General features: G+C 40.1%; 1 protein-coding gene across 7 annotated transcripts in view; it reads right to left on the minus strand.

Moving 5' to 3' along the window:
- heatr5a (HEAT repeat containing 5a) overlaps positions 1–23,047 on the minus strand; it is a 186,940-nt gene that overhangs the window by 34,435 nt on the left and 129,458 nt on the right. For 5 of the 7 annotated variants that reach the window (XM_087990048.1, XM_043698067.2, XM_087990051.1 and 2 more), the window contains 9 exons: positions 19,280–19,449; positions 18,655–18,681; positions 10,616–10,745; positions 7,619–7,798; positions 6,786–7,025; positions 6,385–6,566; positions 4,639–4,707; positions 2,023–2,202; positions 663–897 (listed from right to left, as the gene is read on the minus strand). In XM_087990048.1, coding sequence (XP_087846174.1) covers positions 663–897; positions 2,023–2,202; positions 4,639–4,707; positions 6,385–6,566; positions 6,786–7,025; positions 7,619–7,798; positions 10,616–10,745; positions 18,655–18,681; positions 19,280–19,449 — 1,413 coding nt within the window. The remainder of the gene's footprint in view (positions 1–662; positions 898–2,022; positions 2,203–4,638; positions 4,708–6,384; positions 6,567–6,785; positions 7,026–7,618; positions 7,799–10,615; positions 10,746–18,654; positions 18,682–19,279; positions 19,450–23,047) is intronic. The other 2 variants (XM_087990050.1, XM_087990052.1) reach the window with 2 other exon arrangements.

A 23,047-nucleotide genomic window follows, 5' to 3' on the forward strand; every position in this document is an offset into this window, starting at 1 on the left:
TTTTGAAGATACAGCACTTAACAGAGATGGGCTGTGATTTGAGAGTTTCCAGTGCCACATAACTTTAGTTTTTTAAAAAAATTCACTCATGTGGGCATTGCCGGCTGGTCCAGCATTTATTGCCTATCTCTCTCAGCCCAGAGAGCAGTTTAGGGTCAACCACATTGCTGTGGGTCTGGAGTCACATGTAAGCCAGACTGGGAAAGGATGGCAGTTTCCCTACCAAAAGGACATTAGTGAGCCAGATGGGTTTTTCCTGATAATTGATAATGGATTCATGGTCATCATTAGACTCTATATTCCAGATTTTTATTGAATTCAAATTCTACACAGGATTCGAACCTGTGTCACAAGAACATTACCTGGGTTCCTGGATTAACCATCCAGCGATAACACTGCAAAGCCATCGCTTCCTCTTGCAAATAAAACAACGAGTGTTATAGTAAATTGCATTTATAGCAAAAAAGAAACAAATTGAATCAATGTTCACATGCTAGCTTTGGCCATTCAGAATTGCTCTTGAATATCTCAAGTCTCTGGAACTTACTTAGGTCAGAGTTCAGCAACATTGATATACTTAAGTAGAAAAGCAAACTGTAGGTAAAATTTCAAGTGTAAATGGAATTTAAGCAACCTGTACAAAAAAAAATCAATAACCTGACCTTCAGCTGGAAGCTGATTAGCATATTCTGGAGGCAAGGTGAGAAGGGCATAGTCCTGTAGAGCAGCCAGCCAGAGTTTACTCAGTGTTCCTAATTCTAACCGGACTAAATTGAGAAGTCCATCTGCAATAGTAATTGCATCCTTCGAGCCATCAGCAGCAGACCTCTCAACCTTCAAGAACTGCTTCTGCTTTGGTGCACACACGTTTTGCCTTTCCATAGTTACGATATAAACCTGGCAGTAAACATTAAAAACGTTAAGCAAACATACAATTCTCGAGAATTTTCAAAGACAGATTCTTTTTGGCTAGAAGTAACAAGACAGGTGCATTACTACACTATTGGGTATAGGCCATCAACTAGTGCGAAACATTAAGAAGAACAAATTTGTCAGGAAATTACAAAGAGATGCAAAAGCTATACAATAGTTGTGAGGAGCTTAAAATTATGGAAATACTAACAGGGATAGTAATAATGTAAAAGATGGAAAAAGGGAAGAGCTTCTCAAGCAATTTCTCCATCAGCTTGTTTCCAGCCGATGAGGAAGAATCTGCTTCTGGGAAATTAGGTAGGTCAATTGTCAGTTGGAGAATATTTACTGGTAGTTATCAGCTCTCATCACGGTGACTCAAGCTATAGAAAAGGACAAAGAGAAATCTCAAGCACAATAATTAATTGGAATGGGATAGGCTGGAGACTCAAATTTCAGTCTGTTGAGAACAGATCCAGATCAAGTACATTTGAGTCATGTACTGTGGAAGAGCAATAGCCTTTGAGGAGAATAAGGCTTGCTTAAAGTTGAAGAATGCTACACAAAGGGAAAAAGGTAAACAAAGCTGGAGCTTCATGATGTAAGAAATAGAAAATAAAAAAAACTTTGAGTGCATATGACAAATGTCAGGTTGATAAATCAAGTCAGAACAAGACTGATAATAGAAAACGCATACAGGAAATGGAGCTGGAAGCAAGAACGCCAAAGAGGGGTGTGAGAAGAGACTAACAAAGAGGATGAAAGTGAGCTTGCTATGGAAATGTAAGCAAAAGAGTAGTAAAGGCTGGAGTGAGGTAGATGAGGGATTAAAAGGGGTTACTTACAAATGCAAGCAGACATTTAGCTAAAGGTATGAAATAAATACTTTGCAGAATTCTTTATCAAGAAGAATGATGCTGCCAAAGTCATGGTAAATCACTTCTCGAATATCATGTTTTTGGAATCTGATTGTGCACATTCCTCCATTTTATTGGCAAACTACTATGTTTTCATGGTGAATTGAGTCAGATTGCGACACCTTCAAAAATGAATGAAGTGTACCAGAAATACCAGAAGTATATTTTGAAGCTTGCACAATGTGTCACATACTTCTGCCCAAGCTTTCAGTACAGCTAGAGACTCCATTGTCGAGGTACTCTCATTGTACAGTTGATTCTGTGCTTCCTGCCCAGCTTGTACTTTACTCAGGGATGTTGCCAGAAGCTGATGTACTCTTCGAAGATCATTCAGGTCACTTACAACTCCACTTACAATCCAAGCACTGCAGACCTAAGGCAGAAATTAAGAGAAATTTTTAATTTGATCTCAGTGACTGCACTGGCTCAGGAAATGCCAAACATTTGGCACTGAGATACAATCAAAGTGCTACAAAAACTTAGCAGGTCTAGCAGTATATGTGGAGCAAGATACAGAGTTATCGTTTTGAGACCAATACGCCTCTTTAGAATTGCGTTCGAAACTTCTTCAGAAGTGACATTGGATTTTTCAACACTTTGTTTGTATTTCAGATTTCTATCATCTGCAGGACTTGACTTTTAATGAGCATTGAGATGTCAGTTAAACAGCTCCATGGTCTGGAAACTACTTCAGAGAGAAAAGACTTAGTTTATAAGTGAACCTAATTCAGAACATATGGTCACGTTATTAGAGTACAGAGATACACACCAAATAGGAGTCCTGGGAAATTTAGGCCTGCATAATGAATTAAATTAGACAGTAGATTAAAAATTATATTTTATATTCTCTTCAAAATGAAAGCCCACCAGGTCATCACAATTCATTTGATAAGTGTAAAGACTGTTTATCCAGCTGTCACAAAATAAAGATGATTGCAACGTTTTCAGCTTCAGCTCAACTTTTTTTATCCCCTAATTTTTCCTCTATCTCAAAAGAGATTCCTGAGCAAGGAACAACAATTACATCCTCATTTAAATGGCTGTAGAAAAAGACTGTCGACGAACTCTCCTGATCCTGTCCATTTAATATTTACGTGTTAGATGGTAAGGCTCAAAGGGATGGTAACTGGGCAGCAATGCTGACTGATTCCTAACCAAAGGAGCACTGCAGCCAAATGTATCAGCTGCCTAAAACACTGCACAGATTCTAGACCTGATCTGAAGCTATGCTGGCTTCACCAAATGATCTACTGTTACCAATATTACCTAATGTAGCCAACATTGTTCAAACCAATTCAATGTAGTTTTTGAGAACAAACTGATAACCTTTGCTAGATGCAGTTTATCTTGAAGGACTGGCAACTGGATTATATTCAGCTGTAATTTTTATTATGGCATAGTGAGGGTTAAGTATGGAACACTCAATGGCGACTAAGATTACATCACAGAATCCCTCGTACAGAAACAGCCCATTTGGCATAAGTAGTTCACACGGTCTCTCTGAAGAGTAACCCACCCAGACCCATTCTCCTCGTATCCTATATTTACCCCTGACTAATGCACCTAACCTACTCATCCCTGGAGAGAGCGAGTGAGAGAGAGCGAGAGCGAGAGCGAGTGCGAGTGCGAGAGCGAGAGCGAGAGCTAGTGCGAGAGCGAGAGCTAGTGCGAGAGCCCCACACTGGGCTGCGTTGGGTGGGGTAGTCGGGGCTGTATTGTTGTTCCCCCCCCCCCCCCATGCATCGGAGAAGCCATCGCCCTGATTGCGTGGGGGTTGCTCGGGCAGGGTTGCATTGGTGCTGTGGGGAGTCATAGGTGCCTGTGCATGGGGTCCTCCTTCCCCGGACACCAGGAGCGGCATTCAGCTTTCAGGGAGCCAAACATCCAATGCGTGGGGGGAGAAGGGCGCTCCTTGGGGTGCATGGATACACTGAGCGAGCAGGGCTGCACGAGTGCCGGGGGGCATAGGTGCCTCTGCATAGGATCCCTCCGGACTCTGGGAGCAGAGTCAGGTATCCAGGGTTTGAACGTCCAATGCATGGGGGAGCAAGGGCACCTCTTGGGGTGCATGGGTGCATTGAGTGGGCAAGGCTGCAATAGTGCCAGGAGTGCATAAGTGCCTGTGCATAGGGTCCCCCCTCCTCGGACATTGGGAGCGGAGTCAAGCATTCAAGGCATGAATAGCCAATGCATTTTTATGTGGGCAGAGGGGGGGGGGGGGGGTGGTGGTGTGTGTGCGCGTGCACGCCTGCCTCCTTGGGGTGCATAGGTACAGTGAGCAGGCAGGGCTGCATTTGTGCTGGAGGTGCAAGTTTGGTTTTATATCAACTCACCGGAGGCCACCGAAGGCTGCGGTGGCTGGCTGCTTAAAGCCGATGGTCCAGAACAGGACGACCGAAAGGCCAAGCACCTTCCCAATGGTGGCATAGCCGCTCCTCAGCCACATTGAGTGCCATGGTGCAAACAGATGGCACCCTCCACCTCCCCAAAAAATTAAATACAACCCAGAACTGATCCCGCCCCAAAGCCAACTGCAACTTTGCACTGCCCCCTTTGCAAAAAAAAAGACGCAGGGGAACCCCCTACCCCCAAAAACCAATTGCAAAAATAACAACTTTTCCACCCCTTGACAAGTGACAACAACAACAAAGCTTTCACTTAAATTCCTCTACTATATTAATAGATCAGGAAGATCCTATTATGTTTCTGTTGCAAATCTAAACTGCTGAAAACTGGGGGAAAAAAAGCATTTAAGATGATAATGAAGCCATTGACAGATTAGTTCTGCAAAATAAAGTGAAATACTTACTTGACATGCCTTAGCAGTAACATCAGGTGGGGTGTCAGGGGAGAATGCAGGCCTCAGTGCTGCTCCCACCTGAAAGCCAATTTAAAATATCTATCATGGCCATATCGTTACAGTGAAAGCAATAACCAATTAAAGCAAAAGGTGCCTGAAAGAACCAAAGTGCAATATTATATATTCCAAGATATTCAAGATGAAATACAGGCTCATGCCCGCAGCTCCTCGAAAAACAAATTTCCAACCTTGCTATGTGAAATGGACCAAAGTTTTTAAGGACCCACTTACACACTGCTGAATGCCTATCAAGAGGGTTATCAATAAGCTTAGTAATCAAAAAATGGAACAAGTAGTGTAAATAAAGTAAGGGACCTACAATTATTTTGGCAGTTACAGAAAGTTGCTTATTCAAACAGTACTTCTTAAAATGCAGAATTTCTAGTTATTCTGTTCAAGACTTTGGTGAAAGAATCAAAACAACTTTTTAAGCTACAAATCTTGAACTGAAACAAGATAGAGAAATTCTGGAGAGTATAGAATGCTATCATCATTTTCATATACAGAATCAACGTAACTTATTCCTTTAATTCACCTGACAACCTTTCTAAAATTTTCTAATTCAAGTATAGCGAATCTTAATTTTTAATACAAATTTGAAAACATAAGAGTATGCTATAGCATGGAATATAGCATATGGATCTGTCTTGGATTCCAAACTTTTCTATAAATAAGATGCATTCAGTGGGGTACTAAACCACACAGGTCAGGAAGGCTCTTAGCTTAGTTATGAGTGTTATGGAGGTAACAGTAATACAATTTTAGTTGACCTCAGCACCTGTATCAGGAAATTGGCATACCTGGTTGTGTAGTTGATTTTCTGGTAGCGAATGTTGGTCAGTCTATAGACGAGGTTTGACTGCCAAGCATCAACATAGACACGAGTGGGCATTGTGCATACATGGTGGGCCGGGATTGTCAATGGAGTTACAGAGGTCACATTTGGGATTTTGAGTGTCCCTCTTCAAAGCAAGAATGGTCACAATGAAGAGATTGCCTAGTCTGGATTGTATGGGAGGACAGTACTGAATTCACTCGATCCAATAGTTATTGATTGCTTATCTCACAGCCAACTATGGCATCAACAGCGTGAATGACTTTTCGTTCTAGACAGAATCGGTAGCTAAGTAACAGAATTTGGACTAAGGATCGAAGACAACTGCATCATTCTTCCCAAAATGTAAGTGGAGGGAATTTCTGCCCATTCAATACATTTTACTTTCAGCGGGATGTGGGTGGTGCTGACAAGGCCAGCATTTGTTGCACATCCGTAACTGCCCTAGAACTGAGTAGCTTGAATGGCAGTTAAGAGTCAACTACATCGTCACGGGTCAGGAATCATATGTGGACCACACAGGGAAAGGGTGGAAGATATCTTTTCCCTAAACAACATTTGTGAACTACACAGGATTTTATGATAATCGATGATGGTTTTATGGTCACTAATCCACAGATTTGCTCGTCCATCTCCTCAAAACTGATAACTGATTAAACAAGAATAGATTTAATTTTCAAAATATGAGAGCATTGAAATATTCAAAATTATTTTCTTCATTTATTCACCTGTTTACTCAGGACTTGACTGTGCAAACCAGTTCTGCTTGTCTTCAAAACAGTGATCTTGCTTCAAAATAATCCATGGGCTATAAAGTATTATTGACTAAATACTACATACATTTCTTTTTACTCACTTACATTTGCTTGGTATTGTTCAAGGATTACATGACCAGGGAACTCTGGCTCAGGGACATTTGCAAATTTCCTGATGACGACAAGTAGTGTTTCGAGGCCAGATAGCCGGAGAGTGTTACTGTGATCTGTGGCAGCTATGAAAGCCATGCGAATCAAATCTGCCAGATGGTTCACTAAGAAATCACCTGCAAATAGTATATTAAAGTTTGTATGTATAATATATTTAAATCTAAAGCACGAACAAATCTAATAAAGTGAACCACATCAGTTTCACATTTTGGTAATTGTACTCTTAAATTGAGCACAGGTTCAACAAACAGCTGAACAAGTTACATCTCTTCTCCCCCAGCCAACCCCCTTCCCCAAAGCGAAGTTAATTTTTCAGTCCCTTCGTAATCACTTACTTTTTGAGAGCTTCTCTTTCCTTTCCTGAGCCATTGTCAAATCAAAATGAGCAGCATCTATATTCTCGCATTGTGTAATAATTCGACATATACATTCTGCTGCAAATACCCTTGTAGGCCACCGTGGTTTGATGACTGGTTGGAATTGGTCATCTTTGCGTGAGGTAAATATTGAATCATCATCTCGTCTATCCTCCTCCTCTTCCTGAGTTGTGTCAACTGGTGCTGTGGTGGTGAAATCTGGACCACAAGAATTGATACATTATTTTCAAAAAAGATTATTTGCATAAACTGACTTATGAAAATAAGGAATTGTAAATCATGCAAAAATGTGTGTAAAACTTTAAACACAAACTTCTGATCAGACTGTAAATGGAATCATATCTAAGCATTGCACTGAAGTGGTGGTATCCATATACACACACTCAATCCCCAAATTGAGGTTTTAAACTCAGCATGCCACCACATTTACACTTCTGCAGAAGGGAAAATTTGCAAGGTCTCTCCCATCCCAGAATTCTGGTTCAATTATAATCTTTTAAAACTTATTCATCCACTAGAACATTCTAAAGTATGTTTGTGAAGCATTGCAAAGCTGTCTAGGTAAAATAAGTAAGCATTATGTTGAGATCTGCAAATCTAACGCTACGTTCACTCTCAACAGGTTGGCTACAGTTTTATTTGGGCAAGATGTTATCTATTTGCTCATTGAGACAAAAATGGTCCTCAACAGGTAGAACTCAAGAAAGATATAAGATACTAAAAAACATTTCTATATTAGACTGCAATAAGCCTAATTTCCCATGTTTGACACATTAAAGATTTTAACTCACCAGCTGAGGCAGATAAAACCTCATTGCATAACTTTATCCAATGGGAAAGGTTTTCAACAGCCATGGAAGATAGGATATGGCTTAGAGTTTCCCGAATGTCATGACAAAGTCGTTGGTCTGACTCTCTGTCAAGTAAACTGAAAAGTGCTCCTTCCAAGCCAGTTTCACCAATATTTACATCTGAAAGTAAGACATGGTCAGCATTCTTGTTCTGTTAAACAGCCAAGACAATAAGACTTCATTTTCTGTACTTAGGTTACCTTATTCTAGTTTTACAAGGAAATAAGTTGATCTGTGTAGTCCTGACATTTTGGCTAAATATAAATAAATAATACATCACTGAAGCAAAATAGGTCATCACAACTGATTAGTTTTAATAGTTTTTGAAATAGCTTATTTATCATGATGAGTTATTAAACGGAGTACTTCATTTTCTATTTGTTGTCATAGCACAGCAAAGACCAGAGCACTAAAACCAATGGTTCTGCGGAACATTGCAACTAACAATTCCAATGGGGTAGAATGCCTCCTTCAACTTTCTTGGAGTTTGCAAACTAAGCACCTTAACATGCGATTGCAAATATGAAGAACTATAAAAACATCCAGCACAGTCCAATCAGCACATACTAATTGTATGGAACTGGACAATAACTCCAGTCTCTCTGGTGGCCCAACAAACAGGCACCAAATAAAATTGTGGCTGATGGTTTGAAGGTCCATGCATGTCATGTTTAACTCAGCAAATTACTGCTCGAGGTGTATCTTTCAACTTGTTTTCTAGAATACAACAGTGGAAGCCACGTCTTTAAAGCAATCTTCTGGTTTGCGCAACAATAAAAATGAACTTTTAGTCATAGACATAATTGTACAAAAATCACCAGTTCTTGTAATAAATTATAGCCAATGCTTTGGGCAAACAATTATTATTGCTCAAGAAACTACCTCCACCACGAGAACAGTATTTACAGCGAGTACTGCAATACAGCAAGGAAGCTAGATTTAGGAAAAAACATGGATAAAATATTGATTTTCTCAGTTTAGCAGAATCTAATGTCACTGGCTTTGACCTCAATGGAGTATTATACTATAAAATCTTTGTTACATTTTTAACGCTCCTTCAGACCTTTATCCACCATGCTGAGTTGGTGACCCATCTTGGCCTCCTCACAGGGGCCCAGCATCATAGACACAATCTTCAGCAATTCAATTCAACCACATGACATCAAGAAAAAGTTGGATGCTTTGGATTCTGTAAAGGCTATCAGCCCTGACAACATTCTGGCAATAGGACAGACTTGTACTCCAGAACTTGTTGAGTCCATAACAAAGCAATTCCAGACCAGCAATAACACTGGCATTGACCCGATCATGTGCAAAATTGCCCCGATGTGCCCTGTACAGAAAAAGCAGGCCAAATTCAACACAATCAATTGTCATCCCACTAGAATACTGTAAGTCATCAGTAACATGATGGAAGGTGTCATTACTAGTGTTATCAAACAGCACTTGCACAACAATAATCTGCTCACTGACTCTCATTTCAGGTTCAGTCAGGGCCATTCTGGTCATAGGTGAGAGTTACTACCCTTGGTACAAGCATGCACTTGAGTGGGTGTGGCATCAACAAACTTATGAAATCAATGGGGATTGAGAGAAAACTCTCCACAAGATACAGTCATACCTGGCACAAAGGAAGATGGTTGTGGCAGTTGGAGAACAGTCATCTCAGCTCTAGCACATTACTACTGTTGTTCCTCAGGGGAGTTTGCTGGGCCCTTCAGTTGCTTCATCAATGATCTCCCTCTATTATAAAGGTTAGATGTGGCGATGTTTGCTGATGGTTGCACATTGTTCAGCATCATTCACAACTCCTCAGACACTGAAATGATCCATGCCCAAATGCAACAAGATCTTCATAATATTCAGGCTTGGACTGACAGGGGCAAGTTACATTCACACCACATAAGTGCTAGGCAATGACCACTTGCAACAAGAAAGAATCCAATCATCACTCCACAATAATTTCTGTGTCGCCATCAATGAATCCCCCACTATCAACATTCTGGGCGTCACTTTTGACCAGAAATTGAACTGGACTAGCCATACAAGTATGTGGCAACAAGAGCAGTCACAGGTTAGGAATCTTGCAGCAAATTACTCATCTCCTGACTCCCCAGAGTCTGCCCATCATCTACAAGACACAAATCAGGAATGCAATGGAATATTTGTCTGGATGAGTGCAACTCCGATAACACTCCAACACCACCAGCCAAGTGCTGCATTATGGGGTTTAGGTGGTTGTTTTTGACCAGTGCGGACACTGTGCTGCAGAGTTCTATAAATCTATAATTCAAAAACCTTGACAAGGTAGCCTGCTTCCTTGGCATCACATCCACATACATTCAGTCCATGCAACACTAATGCTCAGTGGCAGCATCTACAAGATGCACTGCAGAAATTCATCCAGGAACCTCCCAAACCATGAATGTTGCCATCTAGAAGGACAAGGATTGCACATAGATGAGAATACCACCACCTGCAAGTTTTCCTCCAAGCCACTCAACATCCCAACTTGGAAATATCTCATGGTTCCTTTACTGGGTCAAAATCCTAGAACTCTTTCTCTGACAGCATTGTCGGTGTACCTACACCAAATGGACAGCAGTGGTTCAAAATGGCAGTTCACTACCACCTTTTCAAGGGAAACTAAGGGATGGGCAACAAATGCTGGCCCAACCAGTGATGCTTGCATCATTTCAGTGAATATGAAAAGACTCTTTGATCCCACCTGCAGTAACCACACCTAACAATTACATCATTCTTATTCAGTGTCCAATTGTTTTCAGTTCTGTGAGAAGAGTTCACATTTTGTAATACTTTAAAAGGTAGACTATATGAAGTGCAAGTTGTTTAAAAACTGATGCTTTCAGAATTTTTTGATGAGATTCACTGCATTACAAAATCACAACTTCTACAGCTTTATATCAAATGTCTTACCGAGTTTACTGGATTCTTTGGCAAGAGCCCTGGCATGTTCCAATACCTCAGCAGCTTCCCTCTGCGCAAGCTGACGAAGGCATGCAATCACAGCACGTCTCAACAATAGGTGCGAACTACAGAGATTTACCTGAAAGGGAAAAACCTCTACAATGAAAGCAGTCAACCTTGCACAGCAATAATGCAATCTGTTTTCTCCATTTACTCAATTAATAGAACAAAATACTGGACATACACAAACTCCAATCTATAATGATGAATATACTATACTTCTGATAACCTAAATCAGTTTGACTGAAATCTTTGCATAATTCAAAACCAGAACATAAATTGATTATTATTCCCAACAAAGACTTAAGATACAGTTTATTTAGTCCAGGATAAATTGGATTAGAAGTGACATCATTATCCTTATTAAAGGGAATATCTCCATGCGTTTTACCAAAATAAAGCACATGATTAGATAGCTTAGGATCACAGTTGTTTTACATTCTATCTTGTTAATTCTGAATCGAAGTCAACTTTTAGATTTAAGGGGAATGGATCAAAGAGTTGTTCAGCAGTAAGCAGCCTTTGAAAATTTTCAAGGACCAGAAATTGATTTACTGAATGAAGCCTTGCACTGTTTCAATAATAATACTTGGGGTATTTGCAGCTGGTGAGTGGAGATGGGAAAAGGCAGAAAGAAAACATCACCTTAGACTTATCTCGATCATTAGTGTGACACATATCCAATCATTTGCAAAGGACCAAGTAAAATATCAGGCGTGAGACCAGAAATTTAGGGGAAGAATTTGTTTTGTATGGATAGCACAAAAATAAAGTTTTGCATTTAACTTGCGCTCAAATGTCAAGAGCTATCATAGAACCATATCTTCAAGTTAGAAGGGAATGATTGCACACAACAAATGAAACATTAAAATTTGGCACAAAATCCAACTGTAAGACAGAAAAACAGCCAAAATAAATTTAACTAATTAGGTTCCTTCCTATATCTACTCTAACAGTACTAGAATCTATTACAGTTAAGTCTTTGTACAGTGAGAAAAATGGAGTTGGATGGACAAGGAGTTCACATTTGCGTAACAAATTCAGGTCAACCCCTGGAAAAATTACAATCGAGAAACTAGACTCTTCCATTTGCAGGAAATTGAAAAAAATTCAACTAGCAACACTGATAAGACACAGTACTGTATTCTCTCCATGTCTTTCACGTGGAATAAATGCGGAGCTAAACAACCTCAGTTTGAAAAGGATACAATAGTAGCTGTAATACAACCAGTTCAATACACTGCATTGCATTGTTTTAAATCCATGTTTCCCAGCTTAAACTTCCAGTTTGTACACATATGTTTCTTGGAGGATGTTGAATTCTTTGAAGATGTGACAAAACACATTGATGAAGGTAGAGAAATGGTTGTGGTGTACATGGATTTTAGCAAGGCATTTGATAAGGTTCCCCATGGTAGACTCATTCAGAAAATAAGGAGACATGGGATACAGGGAAATGTGGCTGTTTGGATACAGAATTGATTGGCCCATAGAAAACAGAAGTTGGAAATACACAAAAGTATTCAGCCTGGAGGTTGGTGACCAATGGTGTTCCGCAGGAATCTGTTCTGGTACCTCTGCTCTGTTTATTTTATAAACGACTTGGATAAGGAAGTGGAAGGGTAGGCTAGTAAGTTTGCCGATGATGGTGGTGTGGTGGATTATGTGGAGGACTGTTGTAGGTTACAACAGGACATTGACAGGATGCAGAACTGGGTTGATAAGCAGCAGATAGAGTGCAACCTGGAAAAGTGTGAAGTGATTAATTTTGGTAGGTCGAACCTGAAGGCAGAATACAAGGTTAAAGGCAGGATTCTTGACAGTGTGGAGGTACAGTGGGATCTTGGGGTTCATGTCCACAGATCCCTCAAAATTGCACCCAAGTTGAGAGAGTTGTTAAGAAGGAGTATGGTGTGCTGGCTTTCATTAGCAGGAGGATTGAGTTTAAGAGCCACAAGGTTATGCTGCAGCTCTACAAAGCCCTGGTTAGACCACACTTGGAACTGTGGTTGCCTCATTGAAGGAAGGATGAGGAAGCTTTAGAGAGGGTGCAGAGGAAATTTATCAGGATGGTGCTTGGACTGGAGGGCATGTCTTACCAAGAAATGTTGAGGGAGCTAAGGCTTTTCTCCCTGGAGCGAAGAAGAGTGAGAGGCAACTTAACAGAGGTGTACAAGATGATGAGAGGCATAGATAGAGTAAATAGTCAGACACTTTTTCCCAGGGCAGAAATGGCTATCACAAGGGGACATAAATTTAAAGGTGATTGGAAGAAGGTTTAGGGGAGATGTCAGAGGGAGATCTTTATACAGAGAATGGTGGGTACGTGGAATGCACCGCCTGCGGTGCTAGTAGAGTCAGTTACATTAGGGACATTTAAATGCTTCTTGGATAGGCACATGTATGATAGTAAAATGAAGGACTGATCTTGGAGTAGGCACATAAAAGGTCAGCACAACATCAAGGGCCAAAGGGCCTGTAATGTGCTGTACTGTTCTATGTTTCCACACAAGACATGCAGGAGGATGGAAGAACACAACAAGCCAGGCAGCATAAGGAGGTACAGAAGTTAACATTGCAGGTGTAACCCTCCTTCAGGACTCAGGAGTTCAGGACCCCTCTTCTGCTCCTCCTATGCTACCTGGCTTGCTGTGTTCTTCCAGCCTCCTGCCTGTGTACATTGGATTCCACCATCTGACTATGTTTCCAAGCAGCAGTTTTGAAAAGGGCCAAGAACAGATCTCGTATGACCTTAGGTAAAAATAATAATATTTATGGTACTTGACTTGAAACTGTGATGTTGTGATTCATATATATTTTAGTTTCTATTTAGGGTATTCTGAATTTGGACTTTGCCACATGTGTGTGAGTGAGTGTGCGTGCACGCACGTGCGAGAGAGAGAGAGAGAGAGAGAGAGAGAGAGAGAGAGAGAGAGAGAGAGAGAGAGATGTGAAATGAAGTACATGACACACTTCCTGGAGAGTAATGAGGTTTTGTTTTCATTCGGTGACTATTATGAGTAAATAAAGTAAATAGTCACGACCTAGATAGCACTTCAAATGGTCTGGACTTTTTTTGGTCCAGAGGTAACACAAATAGCTGGACGAAAGCCTTTTTCTTTTCAGGATTACAGAAACCTTGGCTGAAGCTGGATCCCTAAGACAGTTGTTCCTACAGATGGAAGGCAGTTTTAAACTTTTAAGGAATGTGTCACCCATTGTAAGGAATTCAGTTTTGAAGTTCAAGACCAGGATCATTTGGTTAAAGCCCTGAAGAAATTATTGGAAGATGAGAAAGTCTAAGGTCAGTTGTATGAAGACACAAGGCAGAGGCTTGTAGATTCTCAAGACTGGAAATTGAAGTCACAGTTAAATTAAGTTTATAGATGTGATAGAGAAGGGAATTCTCTCTGGTCTGAGTGCTGCTTAGGTTTAAAGGGATTGTATTTTACTGTGTTTTGAAATCTTGAGTTTTATGTAAATTGTTTAATTTATTTGACTTTTTTCATTCCCTTTATGTAATAAAGTTTACTGTTAAAACCAAATTTGCAGCATTGCATGTCAGGGAAAGAGCCCTCATTAAAACCAAAAAATAAATGATCTATCAAGCTAGTTTTTTTGTCTGGATTTAATTTGTTCAGTAATAAGCCTCGGGCGACTGTGTGGAGTTTGCACACTCTCTCCGTGTCTGTGTGGGTTTTCTCCGGGTGCTCCAGTTTCCTCCCACAGTCCAAAGATATGCAGGCCAGGTGAATTGGCCATGCTAAATTGCCCCATAGTGAGTGTTAGCTGCATTAGTCAGAGGGTGGGTTACTCTTGGGAGGGTTGGTGTGGACTTGTTGGGCCGAAGGGCCTGTTTCCATGCTGTAGGGAATCTAATCAATCAATCAAAAAATATCAGATAGGATCATAACAAACCTATAGGTTTCAGTTCAAATTCTTTTGTAGAACGTTGAGAAGTTGAATTAAATGCTCTTTAAATTTGTGCAATGAACTAAAACAAAGACGCTGAAAGCTGACAGATCATCAAATACAAAAACAAACAATGGACTCACTAATTTATCTCAAAGGAAGGAAGCATATTATTCTTACCAACCAACATGATTACTTGCATTTGAGTGACCAGGTAAGGTCTTTATATTTGAGAAGAGCAACTACAGCACACCTTGTATTTGGATTTATATTAAACAACAGAATAAAGCAGGAGGCAGAAGGAAATAGAGACATCAACTCCGAATCAGTCCAGTCCAGAGCTCCACAGCAGAACAACCACATTCTCAGAACAATTCAAATGTGACGTCAAAGAAAAACAGGCAACTGATTGGTTGGTGAATATTTCTCTCGTTTAGTTTTCAAAACTCCAGTAATTTAAGTAACTCTCAAGTTTAATTTGTGGTTGTGCGGTTTACTAATAGTAGCGAATCTTACTAGGTTGGCTGGTGAGTGTTTCCTATTCATTTTAACTGGGGAGTTTCAATCAAAGTAGAATGTTCCTTTAAATAAAAAGAATAGACAAGATGAGACATAAATATGCATCGGCAGCTCGACAGATTTCGACTTAACAGTCATACATTTGGAGGTCAAGACACTGTGACAGGTCAAAGAAACGGAAAGTTAATAGATGTTTGGTTCTAGCAGGCAATCACATCTCTTCAGACTGTCTTGATTCATGGCTAAGAACTGGAGGCTGTGACTGCAAGTAAGGAAGAAATGGGGATTGGGAAGAGAAGGAGCCTCAGCCTTTGTAATCGACAACAGATTTGTAGATCCTTGCAGCCTGCATGAATGGAAACAGAGGCTGCAGGATGGATGAGTGAACTGACTATGGCATTGTGGCACAAGAAGACATTTAAGCAGGGGCAGATAATAGGAATATTGCAGTTGTAGAGGACAATACAGTTGGGGGCTAGACACAGCTGAGACTGAATTCAGAAGGTTCTGTCAATATCAAGATTTGAGACATCTACCCTGGACTGGAAGAATCTTCAGTGGGAGAAGAAAAATCCAGTTGTCATCACCTACATTGGTACCAATGACACAGATTGGAGAAGAGGAGATTCTTCTTGAAGAGTACAAGTAACTGAAAAGCAGAATCTCAAAGGATCTGGATTAATACCAGAGTCACAAACAAATTGGGAGTTGGGTTAGTAAGATCAGAGAGTTAATTGCATTCCTTAAAAGATTGATGTGGGAGAGGAATGGAGAAATCAGTGACTGTGGTATATTTAGATTTACAGAAGGCTTGTGATAACTAAACCCTTTGTGGGATTTTAACAAAATTAGAGCACATGGCATTGTCAGCAATATACTGGCATGGAGTTAGAGTTGGTGAACAGATCGAAAGAGTAGGAATTAACAGGTAATTCCCAGATTTCAAGACAGATACGAGCAGCATAATGCAAGTATCAGTGTTTTGGTCTCAACTATTCACAATCTATATTGATTATTTGGATGTGAGGATCGAAGACAATATTTTCAAGTTTGATGACAACATTAAATTAAGTGGAAATGTTGCGAGGAGGATGCAAATGGGGTTTTAGACGGGCTAAGTAAATGAACAGGAACACAGCAGATAGCAAGTAATGCGGAAAATATAGAGTTATTCACTTTGGTACAGAAATGCATGTTTTTTTCTTAAATGACAAGAGTTTGGCAAGTGTTGGTGTCCACAGGGCAGTGGATGCACTAGTTCATAAGACACTGAAAACTACATAAAAGGTGCAGCCGTAATTCGGAAGATATGTTTGTCTTTATTGCAACAGGAGACAAGGACAAGAGTAACAAAAATGCTACAGTTGTAGGAGACTGCACCTGGAGTGCTACGTACAGTTTTGGTCTCACTAATAAAGGGAGTGCCACAAAGATTCACCAGACATCTTTCGGTTGATGGGTCTGTCTTTTGAGGAGAGATTGAGGAGGTATGGTGTGTTTTCTTTCGAGTTTAAATAATAAGAGGTGACCTCTTTGATACATACAAAATTGTGATACAGCTTTCCAGGTAGATGCAAGAATGACGATTTCCCTCGTTAAGGCTCTGAGGGTGACAGACCTTTGGAATTCTCTTACAGAGACGATTTTGGAGGCTTGGTTGTTGAGTATATTCAAGACAGAAAATGATAGATTTCTAGAACGCAAATCTATTTCAGAAATATGGGCGTACTGAGAAACAATAGCCGAAACAGAAAATCATGATCTAATTGAATAGTGGAGCAGGCATGAGGGACCAAATGGTCTAAGCTTGTTGCAATTTTCAATGTTCCTGTACAGCATGCAAATATGCAAATTAGGAGCGGTTGGCCACCCAATCCTTTCAACCTGCTTCAGCATGCATTAAAATCACGGCTGATTTGAGAGCTCCACACTCCTGCCGACCAACGATAATCTTTCACCCTCTTGTTCATCAAGAATATACAAACGTTATACAAATAGATGTAGCTTTTGAAATGTATTTCACGGTTTACAGAAAAAAAACTGTGTATCTTAGAAAGGATATAAGTAACAAGCTTGGGAGTAAAACACAATACAGAAGAAAAAGCTAATTGAGAATCAACTGTTTGCTAATACGATGTGTTACATCACACAGACTAATTTCATTTCAGAAAAGCATTCAAAAAGAAAAACTACATCCCACACAGTAACTTTTTATTCAAACCCCCAATCTATTAAGCCTAAATCCATTCCTCAATGCAAATATTGTAACGACCATTCTTATGAAAGTGCCTACATACCTATGAATTGACTGTGGAATTATGCTAGCCAGACAAATTTAAATACTATGGCAAAGGTTATTTCAAAGGAGGTTATTTAGAAATCCAATATGAACAGACAAATTCTATGGAGCAGGTTTTGCCAGAATGGAGCACTGCATAGTATGATCAGTCATCTTTATCCTTGATGTCAAAAATGCTTTGCGCTGCAAGATGTTGGAAGTGCAAATTTATAATAAAGGATTCAAGGACGTATTGATGATGAATGGGGTCATCAGCCTATTTCCTGAGCCAATGAGATTTAAGGATTCAGAAAGAAATAGAAAACTGTTTTTAAGTCAGAACAAGTACAGAAAGGGAAATAAATTTAGCAAAAGCAATAAGAACATATACGATTATCTAACAATTAATCTGTGGCAAAGCAGTTCTTTTGTTCCTTTTGCTTAGACTGATTGAGCATTATTGTAGCAACATTAATCTTATTAGAATGATATTTACCCTTTAAGTAGGAAGTTATTTCTGCCAGAATTTAAAATAAAATTGTTCATTTGGAGTTGCTCACAAGGTTATTTAAAGCTTATCCTCATCATAAGCGTGTTTTAAATATCTGAAGCGAGAACAGGCTTTTTATTATAAAACCATGCATATGCATTTAATAGTGCACTTACCTGTACTGATGGAGAAATACCAAGTATAATAGAACAGGTAAAACAAACTATAACACTAAGGCATTACAATTCCCATAACTATTGACCTCAACAAGTTATCAGTTGAAAGTGTATAAATCAATTAATTTCAGGACTCAAGCAAAATATTCAACGAAGGATAAGAGGGAAATCTGCAAACATGAGAATACATACTCTGCTCATAATCTCAAGGTTCTGGGGAGCTTCTTGCATAATCAAGCAAATAATAATTTTAAAAAAGCCAAACCATTTGTAGTATTAATCTGTGCTGGCTACGTCATCTTTTTGCAGCCTGCAGGTGCTAGTTAAATAGGAAAGTATATCAGGAAATGAAATCAAATAAAGCAATAGCCAAGGGTTTTTTTTTAAAAAAATCAGTAGGGTAGTTATATCACGTAGCTTGTTTGTATTCATTTTGCATGCCAGCCAAGTTGTTAGATTGATTAATAAAGTCAGAGCTTTAAAAAGAAACCAATGCAACAAAAGGCATTTAAACACATCAAACCAACACTTATTTGGGGCTGTGGTGGGGTAGGGAGGCTTGGTGGTAGGCAGGAAATAAAAGGAAATTGGGTACAATGAGGGAAAAACCTACCCAAACTGAATTATCCAACAAGATCTCCTGTACAAAAGAACAAATGACAAACCTGTCATAATAATACCCAGGTTATGACACACAAATGTAAACTATGGTACCAACTATAATATTGAGAGCAAGTACTTCACATTACACAAAGCATTCTGCTCTTATTCATTACCTGGAGCCTGCACACCATCACAAAAAAAATAATTTCACTGTATAAAGCCAGATGTAATACTCATAGTAACAAATTCTCTTGACTTTAAGTCCAATCCATGGAATCACAAGATCGTGGTAAAATGCAAAAAAAGGGTCCTTCAGACTATTAACATGCTATATTGACAAATAAAGTAATTGTATTAATGAAGCTTAAACAACTTGGGATCAATGGTTTTATGCAGTTTTTCTATGTCAAAGCGAGTTTTAATCAGGGGCCCCATATTTGGCTAGCTGATGTGTTAACCTGGCTCTGTGCAACGTTAATGAAGCATGTGCTGCCCAAACAAACAAAAGCAGCATAGACTAGGTGACCTAAGGCTTAAGTCATGGCAAAGGGAACAGCACAATTAGATTTATAAATGTTAAGAAATGTAAGTTTGTGCTCCCGAATTAAAAAAAAATGTCCATGTGATATACTTACACAGAGACTAGGAACAAGGCTGGAAAGGTTCACATGACGTGGTGCAAACATATGTAACTGCTGGAGACAGGAGATGGCTTGTGCTTGCACAAGACAATCAAGGTTATCCTGCATCACTGCACAGCCAACCAGACAGGAAGTTCTTAACAAGGGGACTGATGTGTTGTTACCTAAGAATTAAATGTGCAGAGATTATTTATTTACAATTAGGAGAACACTAAGTACTGAATTCCTTAGGTATTGAGCATACACTGAAAATATTATTTTCCAGCATTGACCCTCGCAGGAAAATTGTCCATGATCAGTTTCTTTTTCCAATGGTCTGCTGAGACTCAAGCAGCATTCACACTTCTCAGTTCCGATAAAACAACATCCCTACAGGCTTAATCCTCTCAAAGTCATACAGCTCCAGAGGAAGTGGATACGATGCTCAACGAAGACATCATCGAACCAAGTCAGAGTGAGTGGAGTTCGCCAATTGTGTTACTTCCCAAACCTGACAGGACTCAACGATTTTGTGTGGACTGTCAGAAGGCCAATGTCATAACTAAATCGGACTCCTATCCAATACCAAGATTGGAGGACTGTATAGAGAAATTTGGACAAGCCTATTATATCACCAAGTTGGACTTATTGTGTAGTTACTGGCAGGTACCTTTATCAGAGAAAGCAAAAGTAGTTTGTGTTTGTAACTCCAAATGGCTAATTTTCAAAGCAACCCAACAGCCACCAGAGGAAATACTCTACCATCGAAAGAATTATTGAGTTTGATCCTGGCCTTACAACATTTTAATGTTTGTGACAAAGAATGCGTAGGAGACAGTTGAGTACATGGACCACACCCTCTCACCTTTTTGGAAAGATTTAAAGACAAACCAGTCAAATAAGTACCTTAATAATGTTAGAAAGTAAATTTTAGGGACTATGGCAGTTGACCATACTGCGGCTTCTTCGAGGCCTGGATTGTAGAAGCAGCTGGGATCCCAGAGTGGACTCTAGAAGTCTGCGGCGATTTAGCTGGTGAGTCTAGATGGCAGTCAGCGGCAAGATGGCAGTAATAGAGGTGCAGGGATTGAGAGATGGAGCCCAGCACAGGAGAGTGATCAATCCCTGGTGAGGAGTGCAAGATCTAGCACAGCATGGGGGGAGAGTCATAGAGATATATCCATGCCCCTCATGATTTTATAAACCTCTATGAGGTCAGCCTTCAGCCTTCGATGCTCCAGGGAAAACAGCCTCAGCCTATTCAGCCTCTCCCTACAGCTCTTAGCCTCCAACTCTGGCAACATCCTTGTAAATCTTTTCTGAACCCTTTCATGTTTCACAACATCCTTCCAATAGGAAGGAGACCAGAGTTGCACACAATATTCCAAAAGTGACCTTTCCAATCTCCTGTACAGCCGCAACATGACCTCCCAACCCCTGTACTCAATATTCTGACCAATAAAGGAAAGCATACCAAACACCGTCTTCACTATCCTATTACCTGCGACTCCACTTTCAAGGAGCTATGAACCTGCACTCCAAGGTCTCTTCGTTCACCAACACTCCCCAAAACCTCAGCATTAAGTGTAAAAGTCCTGCTAAGATTTGCTTTCCCAAAACGCAGCACTTTGAGTTTATTTTAGATAAATGCAAAGTGCCACTCCTCCAGCCCATTGGCCCATCTGATCAAGATCCTGTTGTAATCTGGGGTAACCTTCCTTGCTGTCCACTACACCCCCAATTCTGCAAACTTACTAACTATACCTCCTACGTTCATATCCAAATCATTTATTTAAATGATAAAAAGTAGTGGACCCAGCACTGATCCTTCTGTAACACCACTGGTCACAGGCCTCCAGTCTGAAAAACAACCCTCCACCATCACCCTCTGTCTGCTACCTTTGACCCAGTTCTGTATCCAAATGGCTAGTTCTCCCTGTATTCCATCACACCTAACCTTGCTAATCAGTCTCCCATGGGAAACCTTGTTGAATGCTTTACTGAAGTCCATACAGATCACATCTCCCGCTCTGCCCTCATCAATCCTCTTTGTTACTTCCTCAAAAAAACTTAATCAAGTTCGTGAGACATGGTTTCCCACGCACAAAGCCATGTTGACTATCCGTAATCAGCCCTTCTTTCCAAATATGTGTAAATCCTGTCCCTCAGGATTCCCTCCAACAACTTGTCCACCACGAACGTCAGGATCACCAGTTTATAGTTCCCTGGCTTGTCCTTACCACCTTTCTTAAATAATGGTACCATGTTAGGCAACCTGCAGTCTTCTGGCACCTCACCTGTGACTATTGATGATACAAATATCTCCGCAAGGGGCCCCGCAATCATTTCCCTAGCTTCCCACAGAGTTCTAGAGTACACCTGAGCAGGTCTTGGAGATTTATCCACCTTTATGTGTTTCAAAACATTCAGCACTTCCTCCTCTGAAATATGGACATTTTTCAAGATGTCACAATTTATTTCCTCACATTCTATATCTTCCACGTCCTTCTCGACTGTAAATACTGATGCAAAATACTCATTAAGTGTCTCCTGCATCTCCTGTCGCTCCACAAAAGGCTGCGTTCCTGATCGTTGAGGGGCCCTATTCACTCCCTAGTTACCCTTTTGTCCTTAACGTATTTGTAAAAACTCTTTGGATTCTCCAAAGAGTTTTGCCATAGCTATCTCATGTCCCCTTTTAGCCCTCCTGACTTCCCTCTTAAGTATACTCCTACTGCCTTTATACTCGAAGGATTCACTTGATCTCTCCTGTCTATACCTGACATATGCTTCCTACTTTTTCTTAATGAAAACCTCAATATCTCTCGTCATCCAGCATTCCCGACACCTACCAGCCTTTCCTTTCACACGAACAGGAATATACACTCTCTGGACTCTCATTTCTGATGGCTTCCCATTTTCCAGCCATCCCTTTACCTGTGAACATCTGCACCCAATCAGCTTTTGAAAGTTTTTGCCTAATACTGTCAAAATTGGCCTTCCTCCAATTTAGAACTTCAACTTTTAGATCTGGTCTATCCGTTTCCATCACTATTTTAAAATGAATAGAATTATGGTCGCTGGCCCCAAAGTGCTCCCCCACTGAGACCTCAGTCACCTGCTCTGCCTTATTTCCCAAGAGTAGGTCAAGTTTTGCACCTTCTCCAGCAGGTCCATCCACATACTGACTCAGAAAACTTTGTACATTCTTAACAAATTCCTCTCCATCTAAACCCTTAACACTATGGCAGTCCCAGTCTATGTTTGGAAAGATAAAATCCCTTATCTTAACCATCCTATTACTCTTACAGTTAACTGAAATCTCCTTACAAATTTATTTCTCAATTTCCCACTGACTATTAAGGGGGTCTATAACACAATCTCAATAAAGGTAATCATCCCTTTATTTCTCAGTTCCACCCAAATAACTTCCCTGGATGTATTTCCAGGAATATCCTCCATTTATTTGGCAGTCAGTTCAGAAGACAATGATTCCATTTGGGGAAGAATCCAAAACCAGGCTCATAACACAAGGAAGTTATAAAACATTAATGGAGTAAGGAGAATTTTCTTTATTTGGAAATTGGTGAGAATGTGGTAGTCCCTTTGAATGGGGAGTGATTGAAACCAAGTTTTAATAGGAAGCTAGATGAGTAAATGAGAGAAAAGGGAATAAAAAGGTTTGCAAAAGACTTCGATGAGCGAGATGAAAGAGAAGGAGATAAGTGTGGACTGTAAACACCAGCACAGAGTGCTTGGGTCAAATGGCCTGTTTATGCTCCA

The sequence above is a fragment of the Chiloscyllium plagiosum genome, unplaced genomic scaffold (genome assembly GCF_037043375.1).
Source record: "Chiloscyllium plagiosum isolate Xiang-an unplaced genomic scaffold, Cpla_swu_hap1 HiC_scaffold_8, whole genome shotgun sequence".
Taxonomy (NCBI): Eukaryota; Metazoa; Chordata; class Chondrichthyes; order Orectolobiformes; family Hemiscylliidae; genus Chiloscyllium; species Chiloscyllium plagiosum.